General features: G+C 42.6%; 1 protein-coding gene across 1 annotated transcript; it reads right to left on the bottom strand.

Moving 5' to 3' along the window:
* Positions 1-582: 582 nt before the first annotated feature.
* Positions 583-6,980, bottom strand: LOC133451291 (zinc finger protein 271-like; the record flags this gene model as incomplete). Its single annotated transcript, XM_061730260.1, has 3 exons — positions 6,810-6,980; positions 1,673-1,785; positions 583-1,621 (listed from the first exon to the last, which is right to left on the bottom strand). Coding segments are annotated over exons 1-3 (1,323 nt in total), but the record flags the coding sequence as incomplete, so codon positions are not given.
* Between the last annotated feature and the right edge of the window lie 19,005 nt (positions 6,981-25,985).

The raw sequence follows: 25,985 nt of genomic DNA, 5'->3' as shown, positions 1-25,985 counted from the left end.
TCTGACATTGACTTCCTGTTTGTTTACAATGGTGTTACTGAGCAGGAAACTGAAATCCAACAAAAAACGAATAACTTTATTCAGAACAGAACAATAACAGAACAATGATGAAAAATGTTAGATTACAATAAAAACATTACAAAAAAGGTTACTAATTTACTAATTTATGACCACAAGCAGAACTATTTAAAAAAAAATATATAAAACTGAACTTATTACAATTATACCAGATTTCCAGATACACACATTTTATTCAGTGTGAACACGTTGGTGATTTTTTAAATGAGCCGATTGAGTAAAAGCTGCCCCACACTGCTCACATCTGTACGGCTTCTCTCCAGTGTGAATGCGTTGGTGCGTAGTTAAAGCACCTGATGTGGTAAAAGCTGCCCCACACTGCTCACATCTGTACGGCTTCTCTCCAGTGTGAATGCGTTGGTGCGTAGTTAAAGCACCTGATTGGGTAAAAGCTGCCCCACACTGCTCACATCTGTACGGCTTATCTCCAGTGTGAATGCGTTGGTGCCTAGTTAAAGCACCTGATGTGGTAAAAGCTGCCCCACACTGCTCACATCTGTACGGCTTCTCTCCAGTGTGAATGCGTTGGTGCGTAGTTAAAGCATCTGATGCGGTAAAAGCTGCCCCACACTGCTCACATGTGTACGGCTTCTCTCCAGTGTGAATGCGTTGGTGCGTAGTTAAAGCACTTGATTGGGCAAAAGCTGCCCCACACTGCTCACATCTGTACAGCTTCTCTCCAGTGTGAACGCGTTGGTGCATAGTTAAAGCACCCGATGTGGCAAAAGCTGCCCCACACTGCTCACATTTGTACGGCTTCTCTCCAGTGTGAATGCGTTGGTGCGTAGTTAAAGCACCTGATTGGGTAAAAGCTGCCCCACACTGCTCACATCTGTACGGCTTCTCTCCAGTGTGAATGCGTTGGTGCCTAGTTAAAGCACTCGAATCAGTAAAAGCTGCCCCACACTGCTCACATCTGTACGGCTTCTCTCCAGTGTGAATGCGTTGGTGCTTAGTTAAAGCACCTGATTGGGTAAAAGCTGCCCCACACTGCTCACATCTGTACGGCTTCTCTCCAGTGTGAATGCGTTGGTGCATAGTTAAAGCACTCGAATCAGTAAAAGCTGCCCCACACTGCTCACATCTGTACGGCTTCTCTCCAGTGTGAATGCGTTGGTGCCTAGTTAAAGCACTCGAATCAGTAAAAGCTGCCCCACACTGCTCACATGTGTACGGCTTCTCTCCAGTGTGAATGCGTTGGTGCGTAGTTAAAGCACCTGATGTGGTAAAAGCTGCCCCACACTGCTCACATCTGTACGGCTTCTCTCCAGTGTGAATGCGTTGGTGCCTAGTTAAAGCACTCGAATCAGTAAAAGCTGCCCCACACTGCTCACATGTGTACGGCTTCTCTCCAGTGTGAATGCGTTGGTGCTTAGTTAAAGCACCTGATGTGGTAAAAGCTGCCCCACACTGCTCACATCTGTACGGCTTCTCTCCAGTGTGAATGCGTTGGTGCACAGTTAAATCACTTGATGTGGTAAAAGCTGCCCCACACTGATCACATTTGTACGGCTTCTCTCCAGTGTGAATACGTTGGTGCCTTCTTAAATGACCCAATTGAGTAAAAGCTGCCCCACACTGATCACATCTGTACGGCTTCTCTCCAGTGTGAATCTTCTTATGTCCCTTCAAGGATGATGAAGTGGCCAGGACTTTCTCACACTGATCACAGGGGTAACCTGTGGGCCTCTCTTTGCCTTTACGTTTCTGTAAAAAAGTAAAGAGACTTAGATCCTGTTGTCGGTTGACCCGTCAAAAGTTTTTTCAGTTGTATTTAATAGCTTTCTATCATGGTGTTTGCAGTGAAACAATGAATCTTTATTTTCTAGGGGTCATATTAACCATGTCCTGTCACAACTAGTTCTTTACAGACAAAAACATTCAAATAAAACATCTTGGTAGGTCAGAACAAAAGTGTAAGTGGTGAAAGTGCTGAAACAAAAACCCTTCGAACACATTCATCAACTGTTTACCGAAGCCACTTGAGATTACTGATCTCAAACTTTCATTAGAAATTTTGTCTTTAAAACAGTTTTGATTTCAGAACTGGATGTGAAAATTCAGTTTTATTACCTGACAAATGTGATGTCAAAAACAAGTCCCCATCAAGATAGAGATGTCATAAAAAGGAACAATTTGGGCTATAAACGAGCCCCAAAACAAAAGACGTGAGACAAAAACAATATTTCAGCAACCTGAATTTATTTGTTGCTACTTTCAATGAACATACATGACAAGCACCATGAAGGCCTGTGGTCTTATATGTCAAATATGATTTCTTTCACTCTTTCAGCTCAATTAGCTTATTTAAAAACACAAATAAATTAAATTCATTGGGCATTAAAATTATGAAATTCATTTATAAAATTGAAAGTTTAAAGTCCCTATAAGATCCAAATAGCTCACAGATGAACATTTGACGACTCAACATAAACGGTGCAATAAAAAAATTCATTGGGAGTTATGCGAATGTGTGCGGAATTAATAAAGAAATTCTTTCCATCAGTTATTTGAAAACACTAGTGTGGAGAAATCTTGTAGTTGTTAATGAACAGAGTATGGATCAATGGAGGTTGTTTTTATTGGATATAAAGTTATCTGAGTGCATTACACTTTTTTTGCTAAGGTGTTTTTTGTATTATCACACTGTGTCCTCTGACAGGACGTAGTGTGGGAGATGCTTTTTTCCCCCTTCTTTCCTTGTGTAAACTTTTTCTTACCTAATGAAAGGGCGGTGCTGACCCATTGGCTGAACCCACAGGCACCAGTTCTCCATTTTTGACATGAAACACTCTTCTGCTGGTGTCTAAGTACGGCCTTGCGCCCCTCAAGATCCAAAATGTTCTTCTTATTTCAGCAAAGATCCTTTCTAAACCATCTTGACACAATCTCTCGTTATAATCTTTAATGATTAATTGTGTTACCTTGTGAGTAGGATCCAGTACAATTGGATGTAGTACAGAAGTTTGGGCTAAACAGAGTAAGGACTGTGTGTTGAAGTGATTTGTGTGATTTGAGACAGGCTATGTCCTCTCAAAAGCTATCGTTTTATGCCTTATTAGAGGATTTCTTGTTCAGCATTCAGAAATTCAGCGGCAGAGGGATTTACAGTGGTCTGTCTGGAAAGAGACTGGGCAGTGGCATGCAGTAATTCTTGGTAAGTTTTGAAACTGTCAGGATTTGGCACAGTAACCGCAACGTTAACACTGTAACAGACAGATTGTTTCAAAACAATTTGGTCATCAACAGATGCAACAGTTTCAAGGTTTAGGCCAAGTATCTGGAGGTTCGCATAAAAATGCTGGGGCATTGATCCATCTGTTTGGGAGGAAAATATCTGAATAAGCCTCTTGTAACATCATCCAGGGGCAGCTGGTAGAGCAGGTCCAATCCTTTAAATACCTGGGACTGAGATCGACACCTGCCTGTCCTTCACACAGCACACAGACTGTATTTACAAGAAGGCACAACAGCGCCTCCACCTGCTGAGGAATCTAAGGACATTTAATATCAGCAAAGACATTTTAACTCTGGTTAACCATTCGCTCATTGAATCTATTCTTACATTCAACATTTCATCCTGGAACTTGCTCACCACCAAACACAAAACCAGACCCTCACGAATAATAAACCAGGCCAGCAAAATATGCAGATCACAACACACCCCCCTGTCTGATCTTTACAACTGCTCTGTGATCAGGAAGGCCACTCTGATCACAGAAGACCCCTCTCATCCCCTTCACCACTCATTTCAACTACTGCCGTCAGGCAGAAGTTATAAAATTCCACTGGCCCGGAAAAACATTTACAAAAAATCATTCATTCCATCTGCCACAATCATTCTGAACAATATTAAATAGATCGTTGCACTTTTAACAGGCACTAGTCATGTTTGTTCTAACTTATTTACTGTTTTTTTTTATGTATTTTTAACGTATTTAAGTATGGAGCTAGAACAGTCTCATAATTGACAAATGCACAGGACAAGTTTTACAAATGCACAGACCGATTTGCAAATACACACACCGTTTCACACGTGCACAGAACAATTCACACGTGCGTAGGACAAGATATACAAATGTATTTTTGATGCGCACACAAATATAACCTGATTTACAAACGTTTTTTTCGTCTGTGAGCTGCGCTGGATTTGTGTGTGACTTTTGAGACTCCTCTGACGTGACTCGATCCACAAATACATTTTTTTTAACACGGAATGATCTGCAACCAATCAGATGTCTTCCTTTGTTTCAGCCAATCATAAGAGCGCACCCCACGTGGGGGACGATTTACTCTAAACCAATCAGATTAAAGGGGCGGATACACCTGCTGTTTCAACTGCGTTAGCGCCGTTCGCTTAGAAAAGTGATTAATATTTCGAGTTGGTGGAGTAAAGATAAATAAACAGCAACAGGAGATAAAAGATAAATAAACAGGATGGAGAGGAGATCACTGCTCTGCTTTTCTTGTGATCCTGGTAAAGAAAACAGCGCGATCGGAGATGGTTTGTCGGGCCGTTCAACCAGAGCCGTCAGGAGACTGCACTCCAAGTCCTGCCGATGCAGCAACTGATGATGCGAAACAGCTGAGATATTTCTGTATTTGAACTACAGGTGTCTTTCAGGAGAACAAGCCTGTTGACGCGTCAAATGACGGGGGCGAATATTGCTGCAGTTCGCTTTCTGGCTCTGGCCACGAGTGGCGCTGATCCCGGTCAGACACCAGCTGACCACAGTGACCAGACGTGGAGGTCGGAAATAAGCAGCTGTTATCCTCACATTTATGATGTGACATCGCCACCACACAGAGACAAACATGTGTCAAAACAGCGGCGGCAGATCAACAAATTCCCGGTGCAGAGTCATGCATGGGAAGATGCAGCCGTGATGATGCTGTTCGGGGGTTTAGTCCACCGATCATCAAACATCTGAGCTGGATACAGAGGTTCTTCGGTTATCAGTCGACTGATACCGACTTTACTCCAGATATTTCGGTAAATTAATCTCCTGACATGCGCGTGCTGCTCCACCTGGCTGCTGCAGCTCGTCCCCGTCAGGCAGCGCAGCCTCTGCTGTGGTCCGTCTGGTTCTGAATCAGCGGGACAATCCCAAGTAACACGTAGTCAAACCAAACGGAGCAAATACATAAATATCTCTGCTGTTTCTCATCATCAGTTGCTGCATCGGCAGGACTAAGAGCTCTCTGGTTGAACAGCCCGACAAACCATCTCAGATCGCGCTGTTTTCTTTACCGAGATCACAAGAAAATCAGAACAGTTATCTCCTCTCCATCCTGTTTATTTATCTTTTATCTCCTGTTGCTGTTTATTTATCTTTACTCCACCAACTCGAAATATTAATCAATTTTCTAAGCGAACGAATAAAGTATTCTATTCTATTCTATTCATCAGCAAGAACCAGTGGAGCACAGTGGTTCAGTCAGTCCACAGTGTAATAGTTCAGACTGGCAAAGTGAATTCTCCCCTAATTAGGTCACAGAGGGGTGCACCAGTTAGTGGAGCATGTATATCCAGTCTGGGTACTGGTAGCTGTTGCTTGGATGAAACGTGTGAGCAAGCAAGACTGAAACCAAAGATACTCTATACAGAAGATAGCGCATTACCGTTACTGCCAATGGTATGAAATGGTATACACTTCCTGTCTCCTAAGTGGGCGTGGTCGCCCAACCAGTACAAGATCATCGGATCAGTCTAATATTTTTTTTCCCTTCCAAAAAGACTTCACTAATAACAATAACAGTATTATTAAGCAAAGAAGCAAGTTTTATTTTAGTTTTAAACTTCATTTTATCCGATGGGAAAACGACTTTCGCAGTTCTGCAGTGACCGACGACTCTGAGGAGAGCTATGAGAGCCAAATCTCACGAGAGTGTGTTGCTCAGACAGAGACAGGTCTCAAACAAAGTTCATTTTCTCCTAATCTGTCGGTCTGAAAATTGCCATTTTGGTGTCAGAATGTTCAGAAGGTTTGTGGCTTTTGAAAAATGGGTCCCATATTTACTTAGGTTACTATGGGGCGAAGGAATTGGTAATAATCTCTGCTCACGTTCACTTTTCCCATCGGACTCAATAGACTCAGGACCTGCTTCCTGTCTCCTAAAGGGGCGGGGCAGTGGGGAAACCCACGTGACACACACATATATATATATATATATATATATATATATATATATATATATATATATATATATATATATATATATATATATATATATATATATATATATACACATATATATATTGTCCTACTGAATTAAATGGTTGCTAATCAATAATTCCGCCAATTAATCAGCCTGCCTGAGTTTTTCCTGCCCTTATAACATGGCAGTGGTGGTGCCCCTTCTGAAGAAGAGCAATTTAGATCACAACATCCTTGATAACTACCAAACTGTATCCAACTTACCATTCTTAAGTAAAAGTCATAGAAAAAAAATGTTTATCCAATTAAATACATTTTTAAATAAATACAATATTTTTGAGAAATATCAGTCTGGTTTTAGGACAAACCACAGTGCAGAGACAGTCCTTTTAAAGATTGTTAATGATCTCAGATGCAATTATGGATTCACAGAATCTTTCAATCCTGGTGCTACTGGATCTAAGCACTGCTTTTGAGACAGTAGATCAGCACATTTTATTAAACAGACTTAGTTCAGTGGCGTCTCTGGCACTGTTTTAGAACGGTGTTTTAATGGTTTTACTCCTATCTCACTGATGCAAATGCTCTCCATGCCACGTCTTCACCATTTAGGTTTGGTTCGTCAGCAGGAGACAGACGGACCGAGAAGGAGCGGGTTCTGGACCCAACACTGACCTGCAGGCCGGCAGCATCCGCTTTAGTCCTGCTGCTGGATCCGGAGTCCTGGCTCGGATCCAGGTCCATCTCCGAGTCCTGGTTCTGGTTCTGATCCCGGTCCATCTCCGAGCCCTGGTTCTGATCCCGGTCCTGGATCTGATCCTGGTTCTGGTTCTGATCCCAGTCCATCACCCTGGCTCGGATCCCAGTCTGTCAGCAAACCCCGGCTGTAAGAATATCAAAATATATAGAAAAGAATAATAATAATATAAAATATCAAAACTATCAAATTATGCTACCCCTGAAATATTGATTTAAAATGGATAAACTGAGGTATATTGATTTAAAATTGATAAATTGAGATATATTGATTTAAAATGGATAAATTGAGGTATATTGATTTAAAATGGATAAAACGAGGTTTATTGATTTAAAATGGATAAATTGAGGTATAAGAATGCTGACATTCATCCTGCAGTGGCAGTGAGGTGATTAGTATCTTACCTGAATGCATTAAGTGACGGGAGCATTATTTGATAGGACGTTACTGGACTATTAAATTATGCTACCCCTGAAATATTGATTTAAAATTGATAATATGGGATATTGAGTATTTGATCCTTCAAGATACACTACCCATGATATGAATTGCATTACACTTTGTGAACATTATACGATAAAGAGAAAAAAAAACAATTCTACCACTTTATTTGATATTTATTCAGTCATTCCCCTTTAATTAACCAGGCAGGTCATTAAGAACACATTCTTATTTACAATGACGGCCTGTCAAGAGACAAGGACCACTTGGGGGAAAAGGAAGTGGTTTAGGGAGTAAAACACAGTAAAATTGTAGCTCTGCAACGGTAGAAAACCATTAGGTAGCATTTTTTGTACACTTTAGTATGGACAGTTTTCTTGGTTGGAATACAGTTTAAACATACATTCACTAAAATATTTCAATGTAAAATCCATAGGCTAATAGAATCACAATAAACATAAAATAGGTGGTTATGAATAGACGTAGGCTATTAAAAATGATCAATTCTATATTTACATTATCTGTAATGTAAATAGTAGCTCAGGGGCGGCAGTAGCTCAGGTGGTAGAGCGGGTCGTCCAATGATCCGAAGGTCAGCGGTTCGAATCCAGCTCTGTCCCAGTTTGCTGTCGTAGTGTCCTTGGGCAAGACACCTTACCCACCTTGCCCCGTGTGAATGTGTTTGAATGTTGGTGGTGGTCGGAGGGGCCGTTTGGCGCGATATGGCAGCCACGCTTCCGTCAGTCTGCCCCAGGGCTACAAATGTAGCAGCTGTGGCTACAAATGTAGCTTACCACCACTGGAGAGAATGTGTATGAATGAATAAATTATTTCTGTAAAGCGCTCTGGGTGCCTAGAAGGGCGCTATATAAATCCAAGTCATTATTATTATCTACAACTCTAATTATTATCTGTAAATGACCTTTAATATGACCACTTCTGTAAATGTGTTTTTGTGTTTGTTTTCTTATTGGCGTTGTTTGGAGCCAGGCTTTTATTTTGTTACATATTAAGGTGAGTATTTAGTGCTTTTATTTTGAACGCGTCTCGCCTAGAACTTCAGCGCTCCGGTATTTAACGGCTGTAGAAACGTTTTCTGCAGGACTAAACTAGTGTCGGGAGAGCTAAAGTGCTAAAGTGAAGCCTAACCGACACAAAAAGCAGCTGGCTGATAAGAGGCACAAGCTCTTACGGTGTTTGCAGTGATTTTACATTGAAGGAATAAAAACATCTGTGAACCATCAGTTAGAGTCAACCGTCATCATTATCTATATAAAACAATTATATTATTTAACCCTTATGGCTTTAGTCACACAACAATTATATCAATAATATAATCTCTCCCGTTTACATGTGACGTATTACAGCGTGGGCGCTGCCCGGTTGCCATGGCAACGGTGAACTACAGCGCTGCTAATCAGCTGTCGGAAAATGAATAACCGTTAGAAGAAAATCAATAAAACACAGAAACACTCTAAAATTATATCGTACTCATATGTATCAGTTGAGTCAGACAAACGTTACATCCGACTCCGATTGACAGCTGTAACATTAATTTGACCACAACCAATAACCCGAGCTGCTGCAAACTCGTCCCGGTTTAGGAAACCAAACTAGCGCAAATACCGCTGAACAAAATACACTAATGCGACAGTAGCCTACACTAAATAAAAAGATAACAATATTGACAAACTGTAGTAATGTAACATTTACCCACCTGAAAGAATCAATAAAAACAGAAATGTGCGTCGGCTGATCGTCAGAGCTTTTACTGGTCCCAGTGTTAATAATAATATATAATAATATATAACTGCCAACTGAAGAATTCAGCGCAGCCGCAGCTTATAAACCCCCGGCTGGTCTCGTGCCCTTTACACTCAAAAAAAACCAAGAATTGCTAGAATTGAATGGGGGTGTCTGTAAATATGCAATATAAGAGCTATATATAAAATAACATATTTAAGTGAGCAGGCAATTAAACTGAAAAAAATATCATGTAAATATAAAATATTTAAATCTGTGATATTAACAATTAAAAATGAAGTTTGTTGCTTTACATGAATACATCTAGTTTTTGAACTTAATCTGCATTTGTTCAAAAAAACAAGACATTGTGCATTTTTTCCTTAACAAGCAGTATTTATGTAATCCCAGGCAATCTTTTAATTTAAACTCAAACAACAAGCGATCTTGTTGTATTTACTTTTCCTTTAACAGTTTTAATCTATTGGGAAGATTGACCAACTTTAGATGAAAAATGCTTTATTTATTTAAGTAGAAACCAAAGTAAAAAATATCTTGCTTGATCTACTTTAAAAAAATGAAGGCAACTTTTTTGCATGAGATTTTTATGTAGATCAAGAAAGACTAGTCTTTGTATAAACTACTCAATTTTTAGTATGTACAAAATTAATTTGCAAGTCAACTTCATTTTTGCAATTAAAGTCAACTTATTTTTTTTTTACTTTTTTACTTTTTTACCCTTTTTTTCAAATTTTTCTCTTTTTCTTTTTAAAGTCAAATTAATTTTGATAAAATAAGTTGACTGTACCCAATATGTATTATTTACATACATAAAATTAAGTAGTTTATACAAAGACTAGTCTTTCCTGATCTACATAATAATCTCATGCAAAAAGTTGACTTATTTTTTTTAAGTAGATCAAGCAAGATACTTGTATCAGTGTGTGTATATATATATATATATATATATATATATATATATATATATATATATATATATATATATACACATACACAGGTACATACACAGGTACATATATACAGGTACATACAGGTTCTCAGAGCTGACTCTATGGCAGAAAAACTCTTCAGTAATAATATACATGGGTTCTGGAAAGAGGTGAATTTTATTTAGCTAGTACAGGTTTAACTGCTTGGCATCTCTGCCTGCCGCACCTCCTCCGGTGCACTTTGAGGTCAGCTGCAGGGTCTTCAGCTGGTGCCACCGTTCACTGATGTTTCGCCCCCTAGCCAGGACACCTCCCGGTGGGGGGGCAGTGGCTTTGTGGGGACGTCTCCCACGCCACTCCCTGCAACTGACCTCACTGAGGTGTTGAGCCCCAACTGCTGTCCCTCCTCCGTAACCACATCCAGAAACTCGCTTTCTCTGCCTCCTCTGCCAATTCCTTGATGGCCTTCTTCAGGCTGTGACCGGTCATTCCCGCAGCACGAAGGAGCCGGATCGCAGACCCCCCCACAAAGCCCCTGCATCCGACCTCCACCGGGTGAATAGTCGCGGACCAGCCTCCTCCTCTGCACTCCTCCGCCAGATCGCTGTACTTCGACCGCTTGAACTCATGTGCTACTGGTATCCCCTCCTCCCAGGGCACAGTCAATTCAATTATTAGGACTTTCTTGGCAGCTGTGGACCACATCACAGCGTCCGGCCTTAGCGTTGTCTGTGTGATCTCAGTTGGGAAGACCAGCTGCTTGTCCAGGTCGACGCACATTTCCCAATTCTTTCCCGGGATAAGCAGACGTCCCAATCTTCTGGTCACTGTCTTCTGTCCTGCCTCTCCTGGTTTAATGAAGGCAATGTTTTGCCGATGGGGATCGGAGGAGTTGTTTGCCCCGACTCTGCATCTCTCCAACTGCTCTGCCAATTTCCGCAGTACCTGATTGTGCCGCCACCGGAAGCGCCCCTGTGTCAGGGCGATGTTGCACCCTGACAGGATGTGTTGGAGACCTGCATTGTCCTTGCTGCACAGGGAGCACTTGCCCTCGCTTCCGAACCACTGGGCAAGGTTTCGGAGACATGGAAGGGTGTCATAGGCTGCCCTCACAAGGAAGCTGAGTCGTGACTGTGGGGTTCGCCAAATGTCAGCCCAGGTTATTACTCTGTTGATGGTGTCGTCCCAGCGAGTCCAAGCTCCTTGTTTACCCTGGGACACGGCCTTGACGAGGTAGCGGTCCTTCTCCACTTGTGAGACCTCTTCCACCACCATGGTCTTCCTCTGCTCCCTTGTGGCTTTGGACCAGAACTGGACAGGCTGCCCCCAGCCCAGCCCTGCCCGGCTGTCTTGGACTCTCCCCAGGACCTCCTTGTGTTGCAGCCTGGAAACAGCTTGCTCTACTTCATCCTGGGCTTTCCACTTCCGCCCGGTGCGAACAGTCACCTGTGCACCCTTCACTGCTTCGTCTCTGGATTCCCTCAGTTCGAGTACAAGGCGGGTTTTCTCCTGCTTGTATCCAAGGCTGATTGACTTCAGAGGAAGCTGCAGGATGTTCTTGCCGAAGAGGCCTGTGTCTGAGAAGCAGCGAGGGAGGCCCAACCACTTCCTGATGTACCTGTTGGCTGTGCCGTCCATCTTGCTGACCAGGGAAGATGGAATTTCCCCTACTTTCAGCGGCCACATCACACGCTGGAAAAGTGTGAAGTGGTAACACCACACCTTCAGTTTCCCAGGAAGTTGGCTGTTGTCGATCTTTGCGAGCCCCTCACTCAGCTGTTTCTGTACCGTCCGCCCCATCTGCCTGTCTGAGAGCTCTGCTGTATACTGCCTCCCGAGGCTGCGGATGGTCTGCTCTGCCAGGAGTGGTATGTTCTCTCCTCCAGCTGTGAACACCGTCCTGTCATCCCTCACCCCTTTTCTGATCGAAAGGCTCCTGGACTTGGCAGGCTTGACCTTCATCCTTGCCCAGGCTATCAGTTCGTCGAACCGCTGGAGGAGTCGTGCTGTACATGGGGCGGTTTGAAGGATGCTTGTCACATCATCCATGTAACCTCTCAGAGCGGGGAGTCTCCCTCCTGATGGCGATTTCAGGCCTCTGGCCATTTGCCTCGCTCCGATGAGTAACACTTCAAACGCTGCCACGAAGAGAATCGGTGATATAGAGCAGCCCATGGCGATTCCGACTTCCAGACGCTGCCAACCCGTCATGTAGTCATCTACTGAGAAGCACATGTGCAGGTTGTCAAAGTACTTGGCTATGATGTTACTGATGCACACAGGCACGTGGAAGAATTCCAAGGCAAACTCAACCAGCTTGTGTGGTACTGAGCCATAGGCATTTGCAAGGTCGAGCCATACCACGTGTAGGTCGCTTCTCTCCCTTTTGGCGCGCTGTATCTGCTCCCAGATCACAGATGCATGCTCGACACATCCCGGAAAGCCTGGCAGTCCAGCTTTTTGACAGCTTGTGTCAATGTAGCTGTTGGTGCTGAGGAAGTTGGTCATTCTCCTTGCCAAGACTGAGAAGAAGACTTTCCCCTCCACGTTCAATAGGGCAATTGTCCTGAACTGGCTGATCTCACTGGAATTTTGCTCCTTAGGAATGAAGATTCCAACTGCCTCTTGCCACTCTGCCGGGATCGATTGCTTCTTCCATGTAACACTCATGAGCTTCCACAAGATCTTTGTCACTTGAGGACACCTCTTGTAGACCTTGTACGGGAGCCCATTTGGTCCTGGTGCTGAGGCTGATCTGGCCCTTTTCAGGACGTCCTTGATTTCACTCAACCTGGGTGGAGAGGTGTCGAAAGGGGTCTTTGGGGAGTCAGGACGTTGTACATAGCCTGGTGAGCCAAGTGGTAGCGCTCTGGCTGCATCTGTGTACTGGCCCTTGATGTGATGCTCCAAGTCCTCTTTCGAGATAGCTAGCTTGCCACTCGCTTTTCGTCCAGCAGCCCGCGGGCAAACCGGAATGGATCTTTGAAGAAGTCTTTCCGTTCCTTCTCCTTCCGTTTCCGGCGCTTCCTGATTCTCTCCGCCCGACGTAGTTTGGCGAGCCTCTGTTTGAGGTCGTCCCACAGTACCTTGAGGCCTTCTTTCTCTTCTTGGACTGCTTTCCTCCACCTCTTTCGCAGTTGGCGCCTTTTCCTTACAAGCTCATCGATGGATCTCTCCCTCCGACCTTTCTGCCTCTGGACTGAGGGTCGCTTTGTTGCGCACTCTCCAAACCTCTCTCTGCACTCTTCATAGATGATGTTGCTCAGTGACATTAGCTTACGCTCACTTGTTCCTCGCAGGGAATGCTCCAGCACTTCTTTCAGATGATCGTCAAGCCTGCGCCACTCCTCTTGGTCTCTCGCCTTTGGCCACTTGATCTTCCTGCGCCTTTCTGGATGCTTTCGTAGGTTCTCTGGCTGTGCGACTATCAGGGGGACAGGATGATCATCGCTCTCAGGAGCTGCCACCATCTCCTCTCCTGCCTCTGCTGAGGTTGCCCTCTCAGCATTGCTGGGTCCCGCTGCACTGTGGTTTGTCACCTGGCTTTGGGTCTCTTCCGTCTGACCTGCCGAAGCAGTGCGGTCATGCTGGTCGGGAGTCCTCCCACACTTCATCCTCCCTTGATGGATCCGCAGTCCTTTGAATGAAGTCACCTTCTGCCACCCGCAATTACACTTTCGGAGTACCTTCTCATTGTCGTTATTCGTTCCGTTTGTCACTGTGAGGGACCCAGCAGTTGACACAGGGACGCAGACTCAAAAAGGTTTATCAAAAATAGTTAAATTTATTTTTCTTTCACAAAAATCTCAAAAAGATACGATTTAGGGCCTTTTAAAGTTTACCAAAACCCAAAAGACAGGACATAAAACCAAACACTCTCAATCTCTCTTCTCTTCAAATGAAACAAAGAAACTGCCTTATATACAAACAGAACAAACCAAAATAAATTACAGGATAATTAACAAATCAATTAAGCTTACAAAATGAACAAAACTTGTAGAAAAGACAAACTATATATATTTCTACATAAATAACATATTCAAACTAATATTTACATATATACACAAACTTATCCAACTTAAATTAAACTTAACAAAACCCCAACAAAATCTTAAATCCCCCCACGACTGGAGAGCAGATGGATCATGCCGAGCAGGTCTTAAGCAGGAGGAACCTTTCTGCCCCTCCTTTGCCGTTTCCGCCCGGACACCAGTCGCTGACGCACACCTCACTGGGATGCCGAGTTGGCCAGACTCAGGACCCCCAAAGCGGGCATGGTAAATAAATAAACAAACAGAAATTATTAACAAAAGCAAACCCATAGTCAACACAAATGTGTGCACTAGCAAATGCGTGACCATGTGCTTAAAATAAAGTCTATATGACGTATGAAATCAAAACTATGTGTCATGTGTTTATTTGTTTGATGTTCATGTTGTGATGTGTGCAGGTCCTAATAATACTAATAATGTGCAAAAGTAAACTTAAATGTTTAACTAATAAACAAAGCAAACTGAATGAGTGTGAAGGGGAGGGGTTACCGACAGGCAGACTGTGTTGGTGGTTGCCGTGGTGTGGGCGCGTCTGCGACCATCACACACTCCCCCCCTTCTGGAGACTCGCCATGGGAGCGAGACAGGAAGTCGGCTGTGGCATTGGACCTCCCTGGGATGTGAGCCACAGTAAACCGGTAGGGCTGCAGTGCGAGATACCATCTCGTGATGCGTCCATTTGTGTCCTTCATTCGTTGCAGCCACTGGAGTGCTTGATGGTCGGTTTCCAAAATGAATTCTCTTTCTCTTTGCCTTTTTATGATGCTGACTTGGAGAATGCACCCGGGAGATCTCGAAAGTCACGCAGCCATAAAAGACAAGATAAGTTCCAGTACACAGTCAACAATCAGTCTTCTGAATCTCCCCTAACACCACCCCTACAATTTAAACTTCCTGTGAATATCGTTGAGATGCAGAATGATGACCCAACCCTGGCAAGCTTGATGCAGAAAGCTAAGGAACAAGAGAGGAAGCTGAAGCCTGATCAGGATGCTGGAGAGTGGCATTTCCTGAAAGATGGCGTGCTCTATTGCCAGTGTGGGCCAGCTACTCAGTTGGTGGTTCCTCAGGGTGCTACAGAGACAGTCATCGCCTTGGGTCATTCCATACCCTGGGCCTGGGACCCTGGGACACAACGGATAGAAGTGTTCTCCTGCAGTGGCCGCCAGAGGACAGACATCCAGTGGCGTATCAGTAGAAAGATGGTGCCCCGGGAGGTTCGATACTCCACGGTGGAGAAAGAAGCGTTTGCAATTAAGTGGGCTCTTGACTCCTTCAAATATTATCTCCTTGGAAGAGAATTAATTCTGGAAACCGACCATCGAGCACTCCAGTGGCTGCAACGGATGAAGGACACAAATGGACGCATCACGAGATGGTATCTCGCACTGCAGCCCTACCGGTTTATTGTGGCTCACATCCCAGAGAGGTCCAATGCCACAGCTGACTTCCTGTCTCGCTCCCATGGCGAGTCTCCAGAAGGGGGGGGAGTGTGTGATGGTCGCAGACGCGCCCACACCACGGCAACCACCAACACAGTCTGCCTGTCGGTAACCCCTCCCCTTCACACTCATTCAGTTTGCTTTGTTTATTAGTTTAATTAAACATTTAAGTTTACTTTTGCACATTATTAGTATTATTAGGATCTGCACACATCACAACATGAACATCAAACAAATAAACTCATGACACATAGTTTTGATTTCATACGTCATATAGACTTTATTTTAAGCACATGGTCACACATTTGCTAGTGCACTCATTTGTGTTGACTATGGTTTGCTTTTGTTAATTATTTCTGTTTGTTTATTTACCATGCCCGCTGTGGGGGTCCTGAGTCTGGCCAACTCGGCATCCCAGTGAGGTGTGCGTCAGCGACTGGTGTCCGGGCGGAAACGGCAAAGGAGGGGCAGAAAGGTTCCTCCAGTTTAAGACCTGCTCGGCATGATCCATCTGCTCTCCAGTCGTGGGGGGGATTTAAGATTTTGTTGGGGTTTTGTTAAGTTTAATTTAAGTTGGATAAGTTTGTGTATATATGTAAATATTAGTTTGAATATGTTATTTATGTAGAAATATATATAGTTTGTCTTTTCTACAAGTTTTGTTCCTTTTGTAAGCTTAATTGATTTGTTAATTATCCTGTCATTTATTTTGGTTTGTTCTGTTTGTATATAAGGCAGTTTCTTTGTTTCATTTGAGGAGAAGAGAGGTTGAGAGTGTTGGGTTTTATGTCTTGTCTTTTGGGTTTTGGCAAACTTCAAAAGGCCCTAAATCTTGTTATATTTTTGAGTTTTGTTAAAGAAAATAAATTTAATCTATTTTTGATAAACCTTTTGAGTCTGCGTCCCTGTGTCGACTGCTGGGTCCCTCACAGTCACCGTTTGATCCGTCAAAGTAGGCCCATCTTCCATCCCGCCTCTCGGAGCGCCTCCGGGTTGTTTTTCTTATTGCACTCAATCTTAATAGGTCTACTGCATCACTGCCTTGTACTTTAGAGGGTGTGTCTTGAACTGATAATATAGCCAACATGTGGAAGCAACATTATTGTGATTTATTTAATTGTGTTAAAAGTGAACTCTAGTTCTTACTATTGATAATAGTGATGCAGTTGGGATCACAACTAAGGAAGTCTTTCAGGCAATAATACAACTCTTATACATTTAAGAAGGCAAGCATTCATAGGTTGCAGGTTGCTTACAATAATTGCATGAGGATACTATTGAAACAGCCCAGATGGTGTAGTGCAAGTGAGCTGTTCTGTAAAGTGAGAGTCAACTCATTTCAAGCCTTGCTTAGACATCTCATGTATAGTTTTATCTGCAGACTAAATGTTTCTCAGAATGACATCATTGCTCAGCTGGTTAGCCCTCTTGTTTGTGACGTGAGATATTGCTCAGCTCTGTGGAAACACTGGTATAACTGTCTTGTGTAGCATTGTTTTATATATGTTCTCTCTCTCTCTCTATCTCTTTTAATCTTGTGTTCTTATGTATTGAGTGTTGTATGTTTTTATTATGGACCTCGAGTCTGACTAATAAACGATGATGATGATGATATATATATATACTTAGTCTTATTTTAGTCAGAATTGTCCATTTTAGTCTCGTTTTAGTCAAAGATTGTATTAAGCCAAACCCATTTTATAATTCAAACATCCGCCGCCCAGTGCGGGAAATTCGGAGTCCGAATTGCAGCACATTTTGCAGCACACAGCCTGTTCAAGGCAACGGAGAGATACGGTAGAGGGCTCATTCTTTTTGGTTTGGAACGCTTCATCTGACATTATTACTAGAAAACTTAAAACGTATACAGATTTTTTTTCATAAATCCTGCCTCAATCCTGCCTCAAGCTCCTTTAAGTTGAATTTACTACGAATGAAGTTTTGCAATATATTCAAATTTTGCGCTGGTCCCTCATCCAGAGGATCATGAAGACCTGCTGGTCCCTCATCCACGGAGACTACGTGGCCATCAGGGAGACGGTGCTGGCAGCCGGAGGTTGATGCTCAGACCGAGGACTCTGGTGAGAGCTGCGGTTGGTGGTAGTCTGGAAGTACATGAAAGGACAAAAAAAATGAGGTTTTGTATATAAATGTATAGTTTTTTATCATTTGTATATAGTTTGTTTTTATTTTGTATATAAATGTATATATTTGTTTGTCATGTGTGTATTGTTTTTCTTTTTGTATTAATAAATGTGGCTTGTTTTTCTTTAAAACTTCGAAGCTTTGTCTCATTCCTTGTTAAATTATAGATAAAAATAGTTAGATTATCCACTTGAAATGATTGTTAATTACATGAACTGGAGTAAGTAGCCAAAACAGGATCTGGTTTATTTATATATATTATTTATTTTTGCAGCTTTACTATCCAGAGGGGACAGATTCTTCGCAGGTACGTCGTCTGGTATCTGAAAGAGAAACACATTTAATATAACATGTAAAACTTGCAAGACAGTGTGCACAGGACAGTGACAACTGAACCTTTTGTCCGTTTGTTATTGCGTTGCATTTTTTCGTGGCGACATTTCCGCGAATCGGGCGCGTTGAATCGGGCGGGACAGAAGGTTCGAACACGAGTCTCCCGTCCTACAGACGGGGACACTTCCGCTAGACTATCTAGGAAGTCGGGGAAATGTGCGATCGAAGGATAACCCTTTATACTTTATACACAACTGGCTACAGCTACAGCAAAAATGGTCAAAGGTCTGGTTTGCGGTACAGTCCCGTTAGTGCTCCATGGGTGAGGGTATTCATGCTCTGGGACCATGCTCCATGTTCACACTCAGCCAGTACTCATTGGTACTAGGTATACTCTGTACCATAGGTATACACTGAGGTTAAGCATACAGAACTGGCCACATTGAGATCCTTCCACAGACCATTTGAACAATAACACCCAATGGTATTTATTGGGTGATTATGGCAAGAGATTCCTTGTCATGGTGGCGCGTTTTTTCACCGAGTTGGGCATTATATATAATATTGGCCAAAGATTCTGCACTATTTGATCATATTAGGTGTAAGAGACACATTTTACTTTTATTGTTTGGTAAGGTGTTCTTCCAAACAGCTAGGGGGCTGTAGTTATCTATTTATGAGAGCTTAGGCTGACACTGCGGACAGCGGAGTCATGCCAGTGGTCCGTTTCACAAAGCAGGTTTAGTGAAAACCTGAACCTGAAATGAGGGGAACTCTTGAGTTTTCCGTTTCACAAAGGGAGGTAACTCAAACCAGAGAAAGAGAGGTAACTCTAGCTAGCCTGTTTCACAAAGAGAGGTAACTTAAGCTCTCGGTCAGTTACCATAGTAACACACTTTCTCAACCTAACCTGGTCAGGACCAGGTTTTTCTCAATGAACCTCGAGTATTCCTTGTGTCTCCCCCATAGTCTCATTACAGGCAAAGCCATATATGTTAATCCTTTATTTGTTATCATTTTGATAATTGAATTGTTTATTGATTTCATAATATATTCACATTTTTTTAGATTTTTTATTTGGGGTTTTCATAAACTGTGAGCCATAATCACCAAAATTATAACAAATAAAGGCTTGAAATATCTCACTTTGTATGTAGTGGGAAATAAAATTGGTTTAACGTTAAAGGAGCTTGAGGCTCCTTTTAAGAAATGAGACTCTCTAGCGCCACCCTTCGCCACGACGGCCGTCGGGGGTACTGCAGCCAACAGTGAAGCCGGCACGGGAGAACGGGGAGAACGTGCATGCAGCGTCATGTGACGTCACATCCGCCGCCCAGCGCGGGAAATTCGGAGTCCGAATTGCAGAATATTTTGCAGCACACAGCATGTTCAAGGCAACGGAGAGATACGGTAGAGGGCTCATTCTTTTTGGTGTGGAACGCTTCATCTGACATTATTACTAGAAAACTTAAAACGTATACAGATTTTTTTTCATAAAGCCTGCCTCAATCCTGCTTCATGCTCCTTTAAGTTGAATTTACTACGAATTAAGTTTTGCAATATATTCAAATTTTGCGCTGGTCCCTCATCCAGAGGATCATGAAGACCTGCTGGTCCCTCATCCACGGAGACTACGTGGCCATCAGGGAGACGGTGCTGGCAGCCGGAGGTTGATGCTCAGACCGAGGACTCTGGTGAGAGCTGCGGTTGGTGGTAGTCTGGAAGTACATGAAAGGACAAAAAAAATGAGGTTTTGTATATGAATGTATAGTTTTTTTATCACTTGTATATAGTTTGTTTTTATTTTGTATATACATGTATATATTTGTTTGTCATGTGTGTATTGTTTTTCTTTTTGTATTAATAAATGTGGCTTGTTTTTCTTTAAAACTTCGAAGCTTTGTCTCATTCCTTGTTAAATTATAGATAAATATAGTTAGATTATCCACTTGAAATGATTGTTAATTACATGAACTGGAGTCGTCTGGTTGTTCTCCGGGCCCACGTATCTGAAAGAGAAACACATTTAATATAACATCTAAAACTTGCAAGACAGTGTGCACAGGACAGTGACAACTGAACCTTTTGTCCGTTTGTTATTGCGATGCATTTTTTCGTGGCGACATTACCGCAAATCGGGCAGGACAGAAGGTTCGAACACGAGTCTCCCGTCCTACAGACGGGGACACTTCCGCTAGACTATCTAGGAAGTCGGGGAAACGTGCGATCGAAGGATAACTCTTTATACTTTATACACAACTGGCTACAGCTACAGCAAAAATGGTCGAAGGTCTGGTTTGCGGTACAGTCCCGTTAGTGCTCCATGGGTGAGGGTAATCATGCTCAGGGACCATGCTCCATGTTCACACTCAGCCAGTACTCATTGGTACTAGGTATACTCTGTACCATAGGTATACACTGAGGTTAAGCATGCAGAACTCGCCACATTGAGATCCTTCCACAGACCATTTAAACAATAACACCCAATGGTATTTATTGGGTGATTATGGCAAGAGATTCCTTGTCATGGTGGCGCGTTTTTTCACCGAGTTGGGCATTATATATAATATTGGCCAAAGATTCTGCACTATTTGATCATATTAGGTGTAAGAGACACATTTTACTTTTATTGTTTGGTAAGGTGTTCTTCCAAACAGCTAGGGGGCTGTAGTTATCTATTTATGAGAGCTTAGGCTGACACTGCGGACAGCGGAGTCATGCCAGTGGTCCGTTTCACAAAGCAGGTTTAGTGAAAACCTGAACCTGAAATGAGGGGAACTCTTGAGTTTTCCGTTTCACAAAGGGAGGTAACTCAAACCAGAGAAAGAGAGGTAACTCTAGCTAGCCTGTTTCACAAAGAGAGGTAACTTAAGCTCTCGGTCAGTTACCATAGTAACACACTTTCTCAACCTAACCTGGTCAGGACCAGGTTTTTCTCAATGAACCTCGAGTATTCCTTGTGTCTCCCCCATAGTCTCATTACAGGCAAAGCCATATATGTTAATCCTTTATTTGTTATAATTTTGATCATTGAATTGTTTATTGATTTCATAATATATTCACATTTTTTTAGATTTTTTATTTGGGGTTTTCATAAACTGTGAGCCATAATCACCAAAATTATAACAAATAAAGGCTTGAAATATCTCACTTTGTATGTAGTGGGAAAATAAAATTGGTTTCACTTTAAAGGAGCTTGAGGCTTCTTTTTAAGAAATGAGACTCTCTAGCGCCACCCTTCGCCACAACGGCCGTCGGGGGTACTGCAGCCAACAGTGAAGCCGGCACGGGAGAACGGGGAGAACGTGCATGCAGCGTCATGTGACGTCACATCCGCCGCCCAGCGCGGGAAATTCGGAGTCCGAATTGCAGAATATTTTGCAGCACACAGCATGTTCAAGGCAACGGAGAGATACGGTAGAGGGCTCATTCTTTTTGGTGTGGAACGCTTCATCTGACATTATTACTAGAAAACTTAAAACGTATACAGATTTTTTTTCATAAAGCCTGCCTCAATCCTGCTTCATGCTCCTTTAAGTTGAATTTACTACGAATTAAGTTTTGCAATATATTCAAATTTTGCGCTGGTCCCTCATCCAGAGGATCATGAAGACCTGCTGGTCCCTCATCCACGGAGACTACGTGGCCATCAGGGAGACGGTGCTGGCAGCCGGAGGTTGATGCTCAGACCGAGGACTCTGGTGAGAGCTGCGGTTGGTGGTAGTCTGGAAGTACATGAAAGGACAAAAAAAATGAGGTTTTGTATATGAATGTATAGTTTTTTTATCACTTGTATATAGTTTGTTTTTATTTTGTATATACATGTATATATTTGTTTGTCATGTGTGTATTGTTTTTCTTTTTGTATTAATAAATGTGGCTTGTTTTTCTTTAAAACTTCGAAGCTTTGTCTCATTCCTTGTTAAATTATAGATAAATATAGTTAGATTATCCACTTGAAATGATTGTTAATTACATGAACTGGAGTCGTCTGGTTGTTCTCCGGGCCCACGTATCTGAAAGAGAAACACATTTAATATAACATCTAAAACTGGCAAGACAGTGTGCACAGGACAGTGACAACTGAACCTTTTGCCCGTTTGTTATTGCGATGCATTTTTTCGTGGCGACATTACCGCAAATCGGGCGCGTCGAATCGGGCAGGACAGAAGGTTCGAACACGAGTCTCCCGTCCTACAGACGGGGACACTTCCGCTAGACTATCTAGGAAGTCGGGGAAACGTGCGATCGAAGGATAACTCTTTATACTTTATACACAACTGGCTACAGCTACAGCAAAAATGGTCGAAGGTCTGGTTTGCGGTACAGTCCCGTTAGTGCTCCATGGGTGAGGGTAATCATGCTCAGGGACCATGCTCCATGTTCACACTCAGCCAGTACTCATTGGTACTAGGTATACTCTGTACCATAGGTATACACTGAGGTTAAGCATGCAGAACTCGCCACATTGAGATCCTTCCACAGACCATTTAAACAATAACACCCAATGGTATTTATTGGGTGATTATGGCAAGAGATTCCTTGTCATGGTGGCGCGTTTTTTCACCGAGTTGGGCATTATATATAATATTGGCCAAAGATTCTGCACTATTTGATCATATTAGGTGTAAGAGACACATTTTACTTTTATTGTTTGGTAAGGTGTTCTTCCAAACAGCTAGGGGGCTGTAGTTATCTATTTATGAGAGCTTAGGCTGACACTGCGGACAACGGAGTCATGCCAGTGGTCCGTTTCACAAAGCAGGTTTAGTGAAAACCTGAACCTGAAATGAGGGGAACTCTTGAGTTTTCCGTTTCACAAAGGGAGGTAACTCAAACCAGAGAAAGAGAGGTAACTCTAGCTAGCCTGTTTCACAAAGAGAGGTAACTTAAGCTCTCGGTCAGTTACAATAGTAACACACTTTCTCAACCTAACCTGGTCAGGACCAGGTTTTTCTCAATGAACCTCGAGTATTCCTTGTGTCTCCCCCATAGTCTCATTACAGGCAAAGCCATATATGTTAATCCTTTATTTGTTATAATTTTGATCATTGAATTGTTTATTGATTTCATAATATATTCACATTTTTTTAGATTTTTTATTTGGGGTTTTCATAAACTGTGAGCCATAATCACCAAAATTATAACAAATAAAGGCTTGAAATATCTCACTTTGTATGTAGTGGGAAAATAAAATTGGTTTCACTTTAAAGGAGCTTGAGGCTTCTTTTTAAGAAATGAGACTCTCTAGCGCCACCCTTCGCCACAACGGCCGTCGGGGGTACTGCAGCCAACAGTGAAGCCGGCACGGGAGAACGGGGAGAACGTGCATGCAGCGTCATGTGACGTCACATCCGCCGCCCAGCGCGGGAAATTCGGAGTCCGAATTGCAGAATATTTTGCAGCACACAGCATGTTCAAGGCAACGGAGAGATACGGTAGAGGGCTCATTCTTTTTGGTGTGGAACGCTTCATCTGACATTATTACTAGAAAACTTAAAACGTATACAGATTTTTTTTCATAAAGCCTGCCTCAATCCTGCTTCATGCTCCTTTAAGTTGAATTTACTACGAATTAAGTTTTGCAATATATTCAAATTTTGCGCTGGTCCCTCATCCAGAGGATCATGAAGACCTGCTGGTCCCTCATCCACGGAGACTACGTGGCCATCAGGGAGACGGTGCTGGCAGCCGGAGGTTGATGCTCAGACCGAGGACTCTGGTGAGAGCTGCGGTTGGTGGTAGTCTGGAAGTACATGAAAGGACAAAAAAAATGAGGTTTTGTATATGAATGTATAGTTTTTTTATCACTTGTATATAGTTTGTTTTTATTTTGTATATACATGTATATATTTGTTTGTCATGTGTGTATTGTTTTTCTTTTTGTATTAATAAATGTGGCTTGTTTTTCTTTAAAACTTCGAAGCTTTGTCTCATTCCTTGTTAAATTATAGATAAATATAGTTAGATTATCCACTTGAAATGATTGTTAATTACATGAACTGGAGTCGTCTGGTTGTTCTCCGGGCCCACGTATCTGAAAGAGAAACACATTTAATATAACATCTAAAACTGGCAAGACAGTGTGCACAGGACAGTGACAACTGAACCTTTTGCCCGTTTGTTATTGCGATGCATTTTTTCGTGGCGACATTACCGCAAATCGGGCGCGTCGAATCGGGCAGGACAGAAGGTTCGAACACGAGTCTCCCGTCCTACAGACGGGGACACTTCCGCTAGACTATCTAGGAAGTCGGGGAAACGTGCGATCGAAGGATAACTCTTTATACTTTATACACAACTGGCTACAGCTACAGCAAAAATGGTCGAAGGTCTGGTTTGCGGTACAGTCCCGTTAGTGCTCCATGGGTGAGGGTAATCATGCTCAGGGACCATGCTCCATGTTCACACTCAGCCAGTACTCATTGGTACTAGGTATACTCTGTACCATAGGTATACACTGAGGTTAAGCATGCAGAACTCGCCACATTGAGATCCTTCCACAGACCATTTAAACAATAACACCCAATGGTATTTATTGGGTGATTATGGCAAGAGATTCCTTGTCATGGTGGCGCGTTTTTTCACCGAGTTGGGCATTATATATAATATTGGCCAAAGATTCTGCACTATTTGATCATATTAGGTGTAAGAGACACATTTTACTTTTATTGTTTGGTAAGGTGTTCTTCCAAACAGCTAGGGGGCTGTAGTTATCTATTTATGAGAGCTTAGGCTGACACTGCGGACAGCGGAGTCATGCCAGTGGTCCGTTTCACAAAGCAGGTTTAGTGAAAACCTGAACCTGAAATGAGGGGAACTCTTGAGTTTTCCGTTTCACAAAGGGAGGTAACTCAAACCAGAGAAAGAGAGGTAACTCTAGCTAGCCTGTTTCACAAAGAGAGGTAACTTAAGCTCTCGGTCAGTTACAATAGTAACACACTTTCTCAACCTAACCTGGTCAGGACCAGGTTTTTCTCAATGAACCTCGAGTATTCCTTGTGTCTCCCCCATAGTCTCATTACAGGCAAAGCCATATATGTTAATCCTTTATTTGTTATAATTTTGATCATTGAATTGTTTATTGATTTCATAATATATTCACATTTTTTTAGATTTTTTATTTGGGGTTTTCATAAACTGTGAGCCATAATCACCAAAATTATAACAAATAAAGGCTTGAAATATCTCACTTTGTATGTAGTGGGAAAATAAAATTGGTTTCACTTTAAAGGAGCTTGAGGCTTCTTTTTAAGAAATGAGACTCTCTAGCGCCACCCTTCGCCACAACGGCCGTCGGGGGTACTGCAGCCAACAGTGAAGCCGGCACGGGAGAACGGGGAGAACGTGCATGCAGCGTCATGTGACGTCACATCCGCCGCCCAGCGCGGGAAATTCGGAGTCCGAATTGCAGAATATTTTGCAGCACACAGCATGTTCAAGGCAACGGAGAGATACGGTAGAGGGCTCATTCTTTTTGGTGTGGAACGCTTCATCTGACATTATTACTAGAAAACTTAAAACGTATACAGATTTTTTTTCATAAAGCCTGCCTCAATCCTGCTTCATGCTCCTTTAAGTTGAATTTACTACGAATTAAGTTTTGCAATATATTCAAATTTTGCGCTGGTCCCTCATCCAGAGGATCATGAAGACCTGCTGGTCCCTCATCCACGGAGACTACGTGGCCATCAGGGAGACGGTGCTGGCAGCCGGAGGTTGATGCTCAGACCGAGGACTCTGGTGAGAGCTGCGGTTGGTGGTAGTCTGGAAGTACATGAAAGGACAAAAAAAATGAGGTTTTGTATATGAATGTATAGTTTTTTTATCACTTGTATATAGTTTGTTTTTATTTTGTATATACATGTATATATTTGTTTGTCATG

Source organism: Cololabis saira, chromosome 9, assembly GCF_033807715.1.
Source record: "Cololabis saira isolate AMF1-May2022 chromosome 9, fColSai1.1, whole genome shotgun sequence".
NCBI classification, from domain to species: Eukaryota; Metazoa; Chordata; class Actinopteri; order Beloniformes; family Belonidae; genus Cololabis; species Cololabis saira.
The sequence above is the reverse complement of the archived record's forward strand: the minus strand, read 5'-3'. Positions and strand labels throughout refer to the sequence as shown.